Source organism: Mytilus edulis, chromosome 11 (assembly GCF_963676685.1).
Source record: "Mytilus edulis chromosome 11, xbMytEdul2.2, whole genome shotgun sequence".
NCBI classification, from domain to species: domain Eukaryota; kingdom Metazoa; phylum Mollusca; class Bivalvia; order Mytilida; family Mytilidae; genus Mytilus; species Mytilus edulis.
The window spans coordinates 69872199-69888066 of NC_092354.1; the positions used below are offsets into that span (position 1 = coordinate 69872199).

Below are 15868 nucleotides of genomic sequence, written 5' to 3' on the forward strand. Positions count from 1 at the left end.
ATATATATTATACTCAGTTATTTTAGTGTATGTAAACAAAGTGCTTTTAACCATTAAATTGACTTTTTTGCTCGAAATCCTACTTCTACCTCACCATTGTGGGCAGGGGGCAACAGTTATGTGCATGTTATCATTGACAATTCATAACATAGGTTGGCTAGCGGAAAAGGATGATAAAGATAAATACAAATAGTTTTCATCTGTAGTAATTTACCTGTACAACAATCGGCGCAAATGAAGAAAATAATCGGCCAAAGAGAAAGAAAAGTCGGCCGCAAATGCAAAACGCCGGTAAAAATATCATAGAATATTTACTATGAATAAACTGTTGATACAGCGATATGTATCATATGTCGACAGAAAATTCGAAATAAGACAATCTGATGGACAGTAACATATAATTTGCTACAAGTTCGCTGGACATGACATATAGGACAGGGTCCCAAATATTCGTCAAACTGATATGGACAGTACTGGTTGAGTAATGCAACTTTAAATAAAATACCATTGATATGTTACCTACTACTTCCTTCAACGCAACAAAAAATGTTTCTTCAAAGATGTTTACATAATAACAATAGGTGTTTTACAACTATTTAAATATTTCATACATGTAAGTATTAAACTGTTAAATATTTTGATTAGAAAAATAGTAGATTCTGTGGTTAGGGAGTTACCATTTGACTTTAATGGGGGGGGGGGGGGGGGGGGGGGGGGGGGGTGGGGGGGGGGGGGGGGCTAGGAGAAAAATGTTGTCCTGCATTTTTTTAGTTGTTATCTCTGTCCTGCCTTTTTATTTTTCATTGTATTCGGTACTGCCTTTTTATTAGTTTATCCTGACTTTTTTTACATAAATTGTCATCCTGACTTTTTTTTGCCAAGTTGCTCATCCTGCCTTTTTTTTACTCAAAATTCCTGTCCTACCTTTTTTTCATCCTAGCCCTCCACCCACCCACCCACCCTAAAAATCAAATGATAGCTCCCTAATGCATGACAAGGCCTTGCAATATCGAGGTTATACTTTCAGATGTAGGCCAACGCTATAATATATCAAAAATAAAATAATGAAGTAAATCGTAAAATTTAAGCGGATTACTGATTTAAAGTTACTGTTTAAAAAAACGTATATACTAATTATGTACTAAGATCTTGACCTGAGCTGTTAGACGAGTTTTATGGGTTTACTGACAAACTTAATGTTGGTGGTTATCTAGGATAACTTGCGACAAGATCCTTTTGAGAGGGAAAATATGAGTTGGCTTGGTTTATAAATTTCTAAAAACAGATAAACTAGAAAATATTCACTCTCAAACCTCATCAAATATTCAACAGAACACATTAACTGTCCAGATCATAGAAATTTCACAACATATCATGAAGTTTAGATAGGTTTAGGGATAAATTTTAAAGGTATAGCATACATTTAATGTATCTGTTTGAAAATCAAGAAAGATTTTTGCTAACATAAAATACTTAAGGCATGAAAACATTCAATATTCTGCCAGTCTTGAGCATTTTCACATTTATCTGTTTAATAAATATCTGATAAGAATAAATTCATATGGTATATAAACAAATTTTGTTTGTCTTTATTTTACCACATTTTTTGTTGTCTATGGTAGACATGAATGTTATGTAATTTGAGTTACTAAAATATTTACAATTCTAAAATTTCAATATAAAATTTTAAAAAAATCTCATCGGGGCCTTTTATAGCTGACTAAACTTATTTAATGATTTCATACATAAACATTTATATCAAATCTTATAAAATTGAAAAAAGTCCTGTTAACCAATTTACGTTTTTGGTATTCGATATTCGGTCCTTCCGACGGTAAACACTAATTTATAATGATCAACCCAACATTTGTTGCTTGTCTTAAAATTTCAACTTTCTTCATCACAGTGAAATCAACACAATGATAACATGAATTAAGAAAGTAGTCTCGGATACATGGTCTATCGAAGTGTAAACTAAGGAAAAATATTCTGACGGACCAATCACATTCAAGTATTTGTAGAAATTCAAATAATATAAAAAAAATATATACAATAGCACAACTCTAGTCCGATGATTTTCTCCGGCTTTCTCTTATGTCCTGTTTTCTTTCTCAAGATCTTGGTTTGATACAGATATCTTGTTTGATTTGTTGAACAGACAGATTGTTCCACTGAAAACACCACTGAGATTTGTCATGATAACAACTGCTAAAAATAGTCCAAACGGAACATCTGATATTAGCTGCCATGTGCCATATACACTCAGAGGCGTCCATTGAATTATATAAACAGCCACAAATAAGCACATGGCTTTCGCAGATTTCAATGTTGCACTTCGTGCACACCCATTGTTTCTTAATTGAGTGTTAAGTTTCTTTGTTTCTGTGTAAATTCGGTACCATGTTAAAACATAAAAGGTGGAAAGTGCTACCAGTATAGCGCTTGTCAGACCAGTGCTGATGACAACCATGGCAATGACACCTTTAACAGAATCAAAGACACAACTGAAAAAAAAAGAAAATTCAAGAATTATGTGTTTTTACACATTTTTATTAAACGGTTAAAACCGATATGGTTAGAAAATACAAACGATCACAACATTACTAACACAATTCTAAATTAATATTCTTGCAATCGTTAGAAAATACATAAAATAACATCACTACAAACTATATCCCAATTTTATATTCTATTTTTGGACGTTTACCTGTGACGTCACTTGTTGTCCTAAATTAATTTTAGATATTCGTTATTATTCTGTGGTTAACATGTCGAAATGTACTATTATATTATGTGTTTATGTAGTTCCCTGTCCTGAGTATTTTTGCATGTATTTGTACTGTATTCCTGTCATGTTATGTTGTCATTTTAGCGGTATATTTAACATTGCCATACAGCGCGAGGTTTGGCTAACCACAAAACCAGGTTCAACCCACCATTTTTTTCTTAAAATGTCCTATACCAAGTCAGGAATATGGAAGTTGTTATCTAATAGTTCATTTCTATGTATGTTTTTGTTGCACTTCAGTATTTCTGTTGTTTCGTTGTTTTCCTCTAATAGTTGATGTGTTTCTCTCGGTTTGAGTTTGTAACCCAGATTTGTTTTCTCTCAATCGATTTATGACTTTTGAACAGCGGTATGCTACTGTTGCCTTTATTTGTGGCGTTAAAACATACGTGTGACGCACAGTTCATAATTCTATTTGGGTTTACTTTTGTAAATTAACGGAAGGTATCCGGGTTTTGTTCTGTGGTTTAAATGTTCAAATGTACTATTATATTATTTAGTTGTGTATTTCTCTCTCCTAAGTGTTCTTGCATTTATTTGTACTGTTTCCTGTCATGTAGTGTTGTAATTTTAGCGGTATATTTAACATTGCCTTAAAGCGCAAGGTTGGCTAGCCACAAAACCAGGTTCAACCCACCATTTTTTTCTTAAAATGTCTTGTACCAAGTCAGGAATATGACAGTTGTTAACAAATGGTCTGTTTCTATGTATGTTGGCGTTTGCTTTTGCAGCAGTTTAGTGTTTCTGTTGTTCCGTTGTTTTGATTTGATGTGTTTCCCTTGGTTTTGGTTTGTGACCCGGATTTGTTTTTGTTTTATCGATTTATAACTATTGAGCAGTGGTATACGACTGTTGTCTTTGTTTATGTCCAGAGCATATAAAAGCTATGATTAAGGAACTAGCAAATTGGAAATCAATTTCCAATTTAACTTAGATCAACAACTTGCCGACAAGTTAAATCAACCCTGATTATGTAAATTTAGTTTATGCTTATGAAATAACATAAAGCCATCCATTCTCCGGCATTTCTATAAAGTGCAATTTTTCGATTACAAGGATGAAGCCAAAGGAGTAGAAATTTAAAACCCAACTGAATCTTAGTGTCAAATGTTTCATAGTTGGATGCTATGGATAATAAACAAAACATTTATATGTATTGACATCCTAAAAGATTTATACCCTCCGAAATTAAAAATCTACACATCACTAAATTTGTAGTACGATTTGTCTTATGATATGCAATATCGTGGTTTCTCAGATGTCAAAATTTACGGAATATGGCAATTGTTTTTCACTTGTTCTGTTGATTAATAACGTTTGATTGTGTCATTTGTTATATGCTTCCATGTTTTAATATGCCTCGAATATAAAAAAAAAAGAAGATGTGGTATGATTGCCAATGAGACAACTCTCCACAAGAGACCAAATGAAACACAAATTAACAATTATAGGTCACCTATATAGGCCTACAACAATGAGTAAAGCCCATACCGCATGGTCAGCTATAAAAGCCCACGAAATGACAAATATTAAACAATTCAAACGAGAAAACTAATAGCCTAATTTATGTACAAAAAATGAACGAAAAACAAGTATGTTACACACCAACAAACGACAACCCCTGCATTACAGGCTCCTGACTATAGACAGGCACATACATACAGAATGTGGTGGAGTTAAACATGTTAGCAGGATCCCAACCCTCTTCTAACCTGGGACGAAGTTCATTATTTGGCAACCCACTTTTAAAAAGCAATCTGGTCAAAATTCAAATCCTGTGTGCATGCTTTGCTTACAAGGATCTAACAACGCTCCGTTCTATTTTCAGTTTTTAAAGCCCTTTCGGGATTAAAAAAAATTTCCAGATTGATACCACATCTTTGAAAAATGGACGGTTTGTGTAATAATTACAAGAACAGAAAGTAATTTTGTCAGATACTTGTACGGAAAGCGGACATAGGATCTGTATTTTAATTATTCTGAAAATATAAATGAAATTGAAATCTTTAATCATCCTTGTTTCCATGATTTAATAAATAAGCATGTTAAGGTTTGTATCATATATGTGCACATGTAAGCGATCAGTATTTTCAAATAGTTTAAACGGTGAAGCACAGTATCCTGTTTTGTGTATTCATGGCAAAATTCTTATTTTAGTTGCATAAAACGTGAACAACGACCTCTCAAATGACAAACCCGGAATGAAATTTGGATTAAATGATTCCATTGTTGGTAAATACGATGTACAACAACTCTTTATCTTACATTAACAAATGATGGAAAGAAGCAAAATATTGTGTATTCAATGCAATGGTAACCTATGAATAACAATAAACGATTGAAGCAAAATAAAACAGTAGAGAAATAGCAAAAATCGTTATAAAAATATTTAATTGTCAAAATCAGAGGTTTATGACATTTGTTTTTGAAAAACCTATTACCTCAGTTCTATTTCATACTTACAAAAATCCACTTGGACCTAACACACCCAAAGAACACACTAGTACGGCGAATAAAAATGGTCCAACACCAAGTAAAAGAAACAGTTTCCAATCTTTGTTTCCATAATTGACATTCTTTCTAAAATAAACTGACAGAAATGCATTTAACGCAGACGTCAAAGAAAATAAACCTTCGGATAAGCAGATATTCACTATGAGCAGAGCATACAAGGAGCATAATTCACTTGGACGAACATGGTCCTTGGTAATCAGTATCTGGGCGTGGTCCAAACAATGGACAAAACCATAAGAAGTATCGCAAATACATCTGTATAACAAAAAGCGTTCATGTTTATGCCATTTCATAAACGACTTTCCTTTTTTCGATTTATATAAAAGTATAATAACTCCAATGGCGGAACAAAAACTTAACAACAAGCAGATGATAGCTGTCACGTGGATTAAATTGAAACAGTAATGGCCGATACCAAACACAGGTATATCGTATCCACTTTCAGCTAAAGTATAGTTGATATGCATACATTCCTTATCCATTTGTATGTTAATGTTTGTCTAGAAAAACATCCTCTTCTATGTTACTGAATCTAATAAATAATGACAAAAGTCGGTAATATAAGCAATATTCATACAATTTAAATTACATCATTTTATTGAAGATAACTGTTCGTCAAGTTATAATATACCGTTAAATATGATGATCAATTTCAATATTTCAACTTGCTTATATCGTTCCTTGCACTACGTATCTCGGTTTTCAAGTTGAATTGGTTGTATTAACTTCTTATCACCATTTATACTCGATAATTGTTTATAGTAAATTGCTCTTTCAAAGATACCGTAAAACCTATAGGATAACATGTGTAATGCATCCTCTCTAGGGATATAGAGTTTGACGATAGTTTGCATTAGGATTCTTTACATGTCTTTGGAAAGACAAATCGATATATGCAATTAAAATTAATATCAGATGTCTGGTATTTAACATATTAATTGTTTTTAGTTCTTGTTAATGAACAAACAAAACAACGTTTAATCGATGATTTTTTTTTTCAATATTTGTTAATTAGTTGTATCTTGAATAAAGTATGCTATCTTTTCTGACCATCAGTTTAATCTTATTTAAAATTAGACCCCTTCAGCATGCTGAGCTTGGAGCATATTTTTAAAACAGCTATTTGCTATGATATGTTAAATATGCCCAAAAATTAACGTCAGCAGTCGGGTAAACTATAACGTGTCTCTAACATATATCAACATATATTGTTAGTAAACCTGTAGAGGTATACAGAATATTTTCTAGAGACAAGTGCCTGTGAACTTAAGATGAAATAGAATATAGATGATGTAATACATTCCTCACATAACTGAATCAAACTAGTGGCTTTAAAGAGCTTGTGTTGCTCACCTTGGACTATGAGCAAATTTAATAAAGGACACTCTCCAACATATTGAAGACGAGAAAATAATTCATGACAAATAATCTGTTTTGTTGATCTCTATTGCTGATCATTTTGTCTATTTAGTTTTTCTGTATATTCTTTAGTTTTAACTGTCAGCACAAATGAAGGTAAACATAATCCTGATTTATGGACAATCATTCCTATAAAGAGTAACAGTCAATAAACTATATCGGCAAAATTTGACCTGTTAGTAGATTGTGCCTTGCTGATCAGTTTTGTGATTCAAAGTGTCTGTTTATATTTTATGAATTTTATGATATATGGCAAAACGCCAAAAATAGGTAAAAGTCACCATTAAAAGGCAATCACTTCAAGAAGGAGTTCATTGACGATTTCTGCCATCATGTCTTAATTGTAGATATTGTCTTGTTGATTATTTTTGCTTATCTAAGTTTCTTTCTATCTAATACGATATTTAAGATATACGGCAAAAACGCAAAAAGGGTAAAAATTGGACACCAAAGCCAATAACTCTAATAAGGAGTCGACTGACCTTATTTGTTAAACTTGGTTTGATGATCATTTGTACATTCAAAGTATCTTTCTATCTGTTGTATTTTTCAAAATATCGGACAACTATGAAAAATGGTAAAATTTGTCAAAGGGCAATAACTTCCGTTAAAAAATCGTCTGACAGTTTTGAAGTGTATGCACAATTGGTAGAACTCAATATTCCAAACATTTTTGCTAATGTTAGATTTTCTCAATTATTAACGGTTTTCTAAATAATATACAAAAATTACGTTTCATCCCTATGGTTAGCCTTATCAGCAATCTTGGATATCTCAATGATGACCAAGGTTGGTTAAATTTGGACCAGTAGTCTCAAAGGATAAGGATTTTGACGACAACGATGACGGACGACGGACGCCAAGTGATGAGAAAAGAACATTTGGCCCTCCGGCCAGGTGAGCAAAAGGTTTGTTGGGTTTCTTTATACATAAAGAAATGTCAATAATATCGCTTCAACAATTATAATAAAGAGGGATACAAACCTTTTCGGTCCTTATAACGAATGAACGCTGAAGGTATATCATCTGTAACACATTTTTGACATGCAGTTAAATTGTCAATACATATATATTTTGACACACTTTATTTAATGTGGAGCATCCGTGTACGATGGACACATTCTTGCTTTGCCATTATTCTCGATTGATTTAACCCCACCCAGCCGCCAGACCTATATTGCGGTGGATTCTTATGTAGAAGAAATTCACGTCGGGAAAAAATTGTCTTGTGGATACTTAATTTAGTGGGTTTGGCAAAGTCTAAATACAATTCTTTAGAAAATGTGTACTCCATTGAAAATTTATATTTCGTGGTTTATGTATTACCAGTTATTAAATATTTGGTATCCAAAACCAATATTGAATCCTAAGGAGCAGACATTTCGGGGTCTGTGTTGGCCATGCGCATTGTTGAATGCCGTACGGTTACCTATATTTCTTAATTTCTATGTCATATTGGTCTATTGTGGAGAGTTAGTTAGAATTTAACCTGGCTACGATAACACACAAAATGTAATATAACAATAAGAACTAATTATTGTTAAGTCCGAGACTATTGCCGAAATGTATTTATAAGGACACTCTTGTACCCGATTTGATAAGGAAATTACAGGAAACAATAAAAATCGTTTAAATACAAGTATGAATTTGATTTTTACACCTTTCATAAAATTTTTACATAAATACTGTTTCAGGTCCGTACTAGCGCAAAACTGCCCCTAAAAGTCGAAAAGAAACTGCCAACGTCATGGCTATTAAAAAATAAAAAGAAAACAGACAAACAACAGCACCGAATGTATGTGACAAATTAAAATAAAAGTTTGCTGTTAAACAGGATGAATAATAAAAAAAAAAGAAAAGAATAAAACAATTTTATGAGTTACAACAGGTCGCAAATGACAATTAGTTGTCAATATCTTGTACGGTTTATGAAAAGAAGTGAGAGTACAAAGCAAAAATCAAAAATTTAAAATTTGACCTAGACCTAATTTTCTTCTTTTTTTTTGGACCAAGGACGTCAAATCCAAAGACCCTAGGTCTCTATTAGTTACAAATGCAAATCACTAACTTAATATAGAATACATAAGAGGAAATGTCTCTAATATGGATTCTCCGGAACGCTTCGGTTGAAAAAAACGAAATTCAATATCTTGAAGATATAGGGAGCAATTGTTAAATAAAGTTGTAACTGTAAAAAGTAACTTCTTTCATTTAGATATTTCTTGCAGCTATTTTCATAAGTCGACATATTACGTTTCGTACAAATGTAAGGACAAATCAATAATGACCATGTTAAAATGATTTTACTAAAGTTCTTACTTGTAAGCAAAATTCATTTTAATTCATTCATCATGTAACAATGATAACAAAATGATTGAATGAGTCTTAAATTCATTTTCAGAAACTCTTAATTGATGAACCCTTTTTCAAAGTTCATCGTGACAATTAACCGGACCATGTGAGTATATACCCATGACGATACGTGTATGGCCCAAATACTCATATGGTCCGGAACATATATAAGCATATAACAAAAATTATACACTTATAGTATACATTGTGGTTAAACTTTTCAATCACAATTTGGGTGAAATATGATTTAATGATACTGTACTTAAAAAATACTGAAAACAATGGAATCTTGTTTCGTATATAACTGATGTTTTCAGCAGTGAATTTTAATTTCGTATGTGTAAATAACCATGAAGTATAGGAGTGCCTTAATGTTTTTTATGCCAAACATAATTATAAGTAAATGAAAATAGTCACTTACATTCAAACGCTTAAATTGTAATCGTTTTTATTAGTAAATAAAAAGCCTTTATGATGATGTTGACCTTAACATTGGAAATTGCGTTATAGATACAGGCGACCGTATGTAGTAGCAGCTTCCTATCATTGACTTATCCTTAGCAGATAATTTCCGATACATGTTAGTATCGATACAACGTACATATAAGTTCGCATTAATGAGTATGTTCTAGTAATGTGAATAGTGTTGAAATATATGACCTCTAAATTCGGTTTCACTTGTCTCTGGGACGAGTTGTTCTGCATTTCTTAAAATATCGTTCAAACAACGTCGATTTCCGGTTCTTTTTCATTCATAAATAAGAACAACGTTATTTAGCAAGGTCAGTGATAAACGAAATAATATAATAAAAGAAAGGAATTTAAATGTGCATACAATTAATAGAAATCAATTAAATAATCATAATCCTCTTAATGAAAAAGAATATCATGATTAACAAGACTTACTTTTAATTGAGCTTTATATATATCATCAGAATCAATGTATACTTACTAACATACGATTCGTGTACGTTAAATTGCCAACTTAGACTACTATATCTAACTGTATTTCCTCTATCAATTTGGTGTACATGAACAATATTCCTGTGCCTTTTGCCATTTGGGAAATCTAAACGACTTGTAATTAGAGATTTTCGGCGATGAAATATTTCATATAACTGTTCTATGACATCTTAGCCAAAAGCACAGGGGATACTAAACTACGTACGGATTTCTATTGAGCACTAGTTCCTATGTGCAACTTCAAATATTTTACGTCGTTAAGGTTATTCTGGTCATATTTTTTTGTATTCCAGAATTAAAAATATTGAAAAAGTTTATTAGTTATAAATAACACCTAGCTTGCTAGATAATAACAATGGCACTTTTTCAGCATTCGTTGGGAAGAACACAAATATAGGGTGCTAGCATAAAGCAGCTTCACTACCTAAAAATGAACCGATGTAATTTCACAACTATGTTGCTTTTTAAAATGCTACTGAATGATTTCGATTAGCTATCAAATTTATTATATATAAACTCATCATAGATACCATTATTAAAATGTTGTTTGCCAGAAGCTCGTTATAATTGACTGTGACATTATAAGTCTACAATGTATAACTTTATTATGAGAGAAAAAGAAAAAAAAACTTGCACATTACGCCATTGTTATGTTTGTCATCTTTTACAAACATTGTGGTGTATTGATATGCTTCTCATGTGATAAAAAGGTAAAGATGGGTCTGGATGACGCTTACAGATTTCCTTACAGGCTTAGAAAAAAGGGGTGAAAATGGAGAAAAAGTGAAAAAAAAATGGAATAACGGTGTGACTGAATAGAAAGAAAATGGAATAATTGGCAAACAAATTAGAGAACAGAGATAATGGCCCCAAAAATTAAGGATTACAGAAGAGAAATACATTGTGGCACCGTTAAAGTCCACAATTCATCTAAAGTCCACAACGCCGTTAAAGTCCACAAACGTTCCGTTAAAGTCCATAAAATGACCTCCGCTAAAGTCCACAAAAAACACCGTTAAATTACAAAATAGCAAGTCCCGTTAAAGTCCACAAAAAAGCACCATTAAAATCCACACATTTTTTTTTTTTATTATTATCAGAAATTCATGTAATTCGCTTCTTTTTTTTTATCCCTGTAATAGATCTAATAAAAAGCATGGATTTGTGTTCTTGGAAAGTATTTCTTATCAGATTGAATTATAATTTTGATAAATTAAAAGATTATATAATCTGATTTTGATCCCCATAAATTTGGTATTTGTATTGCGATTTTCTATTAATCAAACAGACATCATATCTGAAAAGCTATCTAGCTATGATGCTCTTTTTGTATTCTTTGGTAAAATTTGTACATCCACAAGAAACTCCAACAAAGTGTTCTCTTTATGTACATGTATATGCTGGAGACACTGACATATCTTGGAGCTGATTTGACATTGAAATTTCCTTTTTCAAATAACTATAAAACGTAAGAAAGACATCAATTTAGTGTCTGTTAAGGTCCATAGCAGCCACAACGGTCCGTAAATCTCAATTTAGAATATAAAATAGAATTTAAACCATAATGTTCTTGTTTGAAATCCAAATAATGATAAAAAATTCCATACAAACATTTTGTGGTGTAAAGCAGATATACATCCCTTATTGGTTTACATGTTTGTTTGGTTTTCAAAAACGAAAATGTATTTGTTTCAGAATGTGTTAAAGATAAATGAATAAATTATTGGCATACTTAGTACTTTTTATGCGACCGCAAAAATCTTTTGTACGTACATACATACAAACATTGGGATTTCGTTCGAAATTTTAATAACAGATGCTGAATTCACTAGCAATTTAACCAAGAAGTCATATTTTACCAGAAGTTACGATGATATAAATTGTAAATCGATAAATGTCGTCTACGGATTAGAGTGCAACCTTTGCGGATTGGTTTACGTCGGTGAAACGAAAGGAAGGCTAAACAAACGTATGTGCGGTCATAGATCAGACATTAACCTCAATGCAAACGACATTCTTTACCAGCATTTCAATCACTCCGATCATTCCATCGTTTTTATGACAGTTCGCATAATCGAAAAAATATACCATAGCTCTAACAATTCTAATCTTTCAACGCCTTGCCGTAGAAAAAAAGAGAAGTACTGGATTTGACAATTGGGAACTGCGACACCATATGGTTGCAATGACAAAATTGATTGTATGGGTATTCTATCTAGTCCCTCGTGTAGCTCGGTGAATGTGATGAATATTTTCAACTCTACTCCTCGACGTAGACGTAGACGCAGTCATGGTCATCGTCATTACACATGCACCACCTACTCTGCATGATGTCTCTATTAATGACTTGCTGCCATTTATACAAAAGCCGTAAGGTATTCATCACATTCGCACGAAACTTGATTCATTACCCCTTTCAAAACTTCATTCTCTCTTCAATTTATGTTTGGAAAACACTGTTACAAACCCTCATTCAAACCAATACAAACTTACAGCTAAAATTTCGGATATTGCAAATCACAGACTTTTCAAGCAAGTCCGCATTGGAAAAGATGAAAAAGAGAAAAAATCTTTCATTAATCTTTCCTTTGCCAACAAAAATTTTCAATTACAAACACGTTTTGCAGGATTTCAATATTGACGTTAGTAAGGTCGTTGATACAAATCAGAATTAAGAAACTGAATGGGTCTATCAATGCCCATGCTACGTCAATTGTTAAAGACCCAGATGTTGCAAAACACTTATCCTACCTTCATGACAAATATGTTGTTGTCCCCGCAGATAAACCCTAACAACATCGTGTTTGTGTGTAAAACTCATTACATAAACGAATTAGGTATTGGAAATTCACTTGTAAACTAAACATATACCCTCACAACACTTACCAAAGAGGAAATCCTGGATAATCATAGGTCTGTTCTATGTTCCTTTTGAATTTCAACCAAAGATGAAGAACTGGCTATTCCATCACTGTATTGGATACCTAAGCTACATACGTGTCCTTACAAACAACGGTATATTGCTGGGTCTTCCAAGTGCTCCACGAAACCTCTTTCTAAAAATCGCTGGCCAATGCAAGACGTATTGAACATGTTGAAAGAAAGTAACACCGGATATCTTTCTGTTAGTGATTTTCAAGCTGGACACAACCTACGTCATTTGTTCTATAGCTGTTTCATTGTCAATCATAATATACATTTATACATTTTCAGATTTTTACATAAAAGAGAGTTATATTATTGCAGCTATCAATTATTTACAGACATTAAAATTAAAAAGGGCCATGTGAGCTTTTCTTATCACTTGGTCTCCGTCGTCGTTTACTTTTAAAAAAATCTTCTCCTCTGACAATACTGGTATCGTGTACTTGGCTCGGGGACTATGGTAAGCACAAATAACGAGAGACGAATAAACTGGTCTTCAAATCAATTCTTTATTACATCTCCATGCTACTGCATTGGCAGACGACAACTCAACGTAATCATAATAGCTAAAACATATTCCACGTTTTCTGACATAATAGATAAATTGTGTGAGGCAGTCCCGATAACCAGAAGACCCAAAATAGGAATATAACACTGGGCCAATTTTAACCAAACATGGCCACAATCATCATTGGGGTATCTAGTTTTTAAAAAAATGTGTCCAGTGACACGGCCAACTAACCAAGATATCTGCCATGGCTAAAACTAAAACATCGGGGTAAAATGTAGATTTCGTCTCATTTGCACTCATATCTCATCTTCTTAAATCTACTTACACACAAGTTATTGTCCGGAAAATTAAAAAAAATGCTTGTTTTGGATCCTGTTTCCTAGACTGTTGGTAACATAAACCAACCAGATGCTCCGCAGGGCGCAGCTTTATACGACCGCAGAGGTTGAACCCTGAACGGTTGGGGCAAGTATGGACACAACATTCAAGCTGGATTCAGCTATAAATTTGGATTGTGATTAAATAGTTGACACAGCATAGGTTTCTGACACAGAATGAATGTGGTCTAATGAACTTAAAAAAAATATGTTTGCCTTTGAACAATTCACTATGCTGTTGAATATTAATCCTCTCAAAAAAATGTTTGAAGAAATTTTCTTTTTATTTATGAAATCTGAAATGAAAAAAATTGACCCCCCAATTTTTTTTTCACATCCCCCTTTCCCTTATTTCAAAACTGATCTCAATTCAAATTTCTAATGAAGTTTGCAAACAATAACTACTCATTTAAATACATCATAAAATATTAAAATGTAAAAAAAGTGCTTGTTTTTACTGAATGGTAAAGATTGTTTTAATCTATCAGTTGGTAGTAAAAGTGAATATACATTGTATATATATTGTATAAAACAATGATTTAAGTTGATTCAACTACTATTCTGGACAAAGAAAGATAACTCCAATTGAAATCCAATTGGAATTTCTTGCTATTGCACAATATTGTGCAATTAGATATTTCTTGCTATTGTGCAATACTGTGCAATTGAAAATATTTGCTATTGCACAATACTGTGCAATTGAAGATTTCTTGCTATTGCACAATACTGTGCAATTGAAGATTTCTTGCTATTGCTGAATACTGTGCAATTGAAAATTTCTTGCTATTGCACAATACTTAATATAATAATTTTGGATCCTGATTTGGACCAACTTGAAAACTGGGCCCATAATCAAAAATCTAAGTACATGTTTAGATTCAGCATATCAAAGAGGCCCAAGAATTCAATTTTTGTTAAAATCAAGTTTAATTTTGGACCCTTTGGACTTTAATGTAGACCAATTTTAAAACGGGACCAAAAATTAAGAATCTACATACACAGTTAGATTTGGCATATCAAAGAACCCCAATTATTCAATTTTTGATGAAATCAAACAAAGTTTAATTTTGGACCCCGATTTGGACCAACTTGAAAACTGGGTCAATAATAAAAAATCTAAGTACATTTTTAGATTCAGCATATCAAAGAACCCCAAGGATTCAATTTTTGTTAAAATCAAACTAAGTTTAATTTGGGACCCTTTGGACCTTAATGTAGACCAATTTGAAAACGGGACCAAAAATTAAGAATCTACATACACAGTTAGATTCGGCATATCAAAGAACCCCAATTATTCAATTTTTGATGAAATCAAACAAAGTTTAATTTTGGGACCCTTTGGGCCCTTTATTCCTAAACTGTTGGGACCAAAACTCCCAAAATCAATACCAACCTTCCTTTTGTGGTCATAAACATTGTGTTTAAATTTCATTGATTTCTATTTACTTAAACTAAAGTTATTGTGCAAAAACCAAGAATAATGCTTATTTGGGCCCTTTTTTGGCCCCTAATTCCTAAACTGTTGGAACCAAAACTCCCAAAATCAATCCCAACCTTTCTTTTGTGGTCATAAACCTTGTGTCAAAATTTCATAGATTTCTATTAACTTCAACTAAAGTTATAGTGCGAAAACCAAGAAAATGCTTATTTGGGCCCTTTTTGGCCCCTAATTCCTAAAATGTTGGGACCAAAACTCCCAAAATCAATCCCAACCTTCCTTTTGTGGTCATAAACCTTGTGTTTAAATTTCATAGATTTCTATTCACTTTTACTAAAGTTAGAGTGCGAAAACTAAAAGTATTCGGACGACGACGCCAACGTGATAGCAATATACGACGAAATTTTTTTCAAATTTTGCGGTCGTATAAAAATCAATCCAAACCTTTCTTGTGTGGTATTGATCCTTCTATTTTTAAGTATGTAGGGACAGACAAGTGTAAAACTAAATGCCTCTCTTCACTACGGCAGGAGCATAAAATTTGATCAACACTACATTGTTTTAAACTCGTTCCAATTATT

General features: G+C 32.5%; 1 protein-coding gene across 1 annotated transcript; it reads right to left on the reverse strand.

Annotated features, from left to right (window-relative positions):
- Positions 1–1036: 1036 nt before the first annotated feature.
- Positions 1037–5790, reverse strand: LOC139494969 (uncharacterized). The gene is made up of 2 exons (XM_071283093.1): positions 5252–5790; positions 1037–2504 (listed from the first exon to the last, which is right to left on the reverse strand). Exons 1-2 carry the CDS (start codon positions 5782–5784, stop codon positions 2093–2095), a joined length of 945 nt encoding a protein of 314 aa, XP_071139194.1. The 5' UTR covers positions 5785–5790; the 3' UTR covers positions 1037–2092.
- Positions 5791–15868: the final 10078 nt, after the last annotated feature.

What these genes read in the sequence shown, in the direction of transcription:
- LOC139494969 (XM_071283093.1), bottom strand. Translation starts at nt 5,784, where the DNA reads ATGGATAAGGAATGTATGCATATCAACTATACTTTAGCTGAAAGTGGA. An exon ending in TTAGGTCCAAGTGGATTTTT is followed by an intron (nt 2,505 to 5,251) that starts GTAAGTATGAAA and finishes TTTTTTTTTCAG; the next exon opens with TTGTGTCTTTGATTCTGTTA.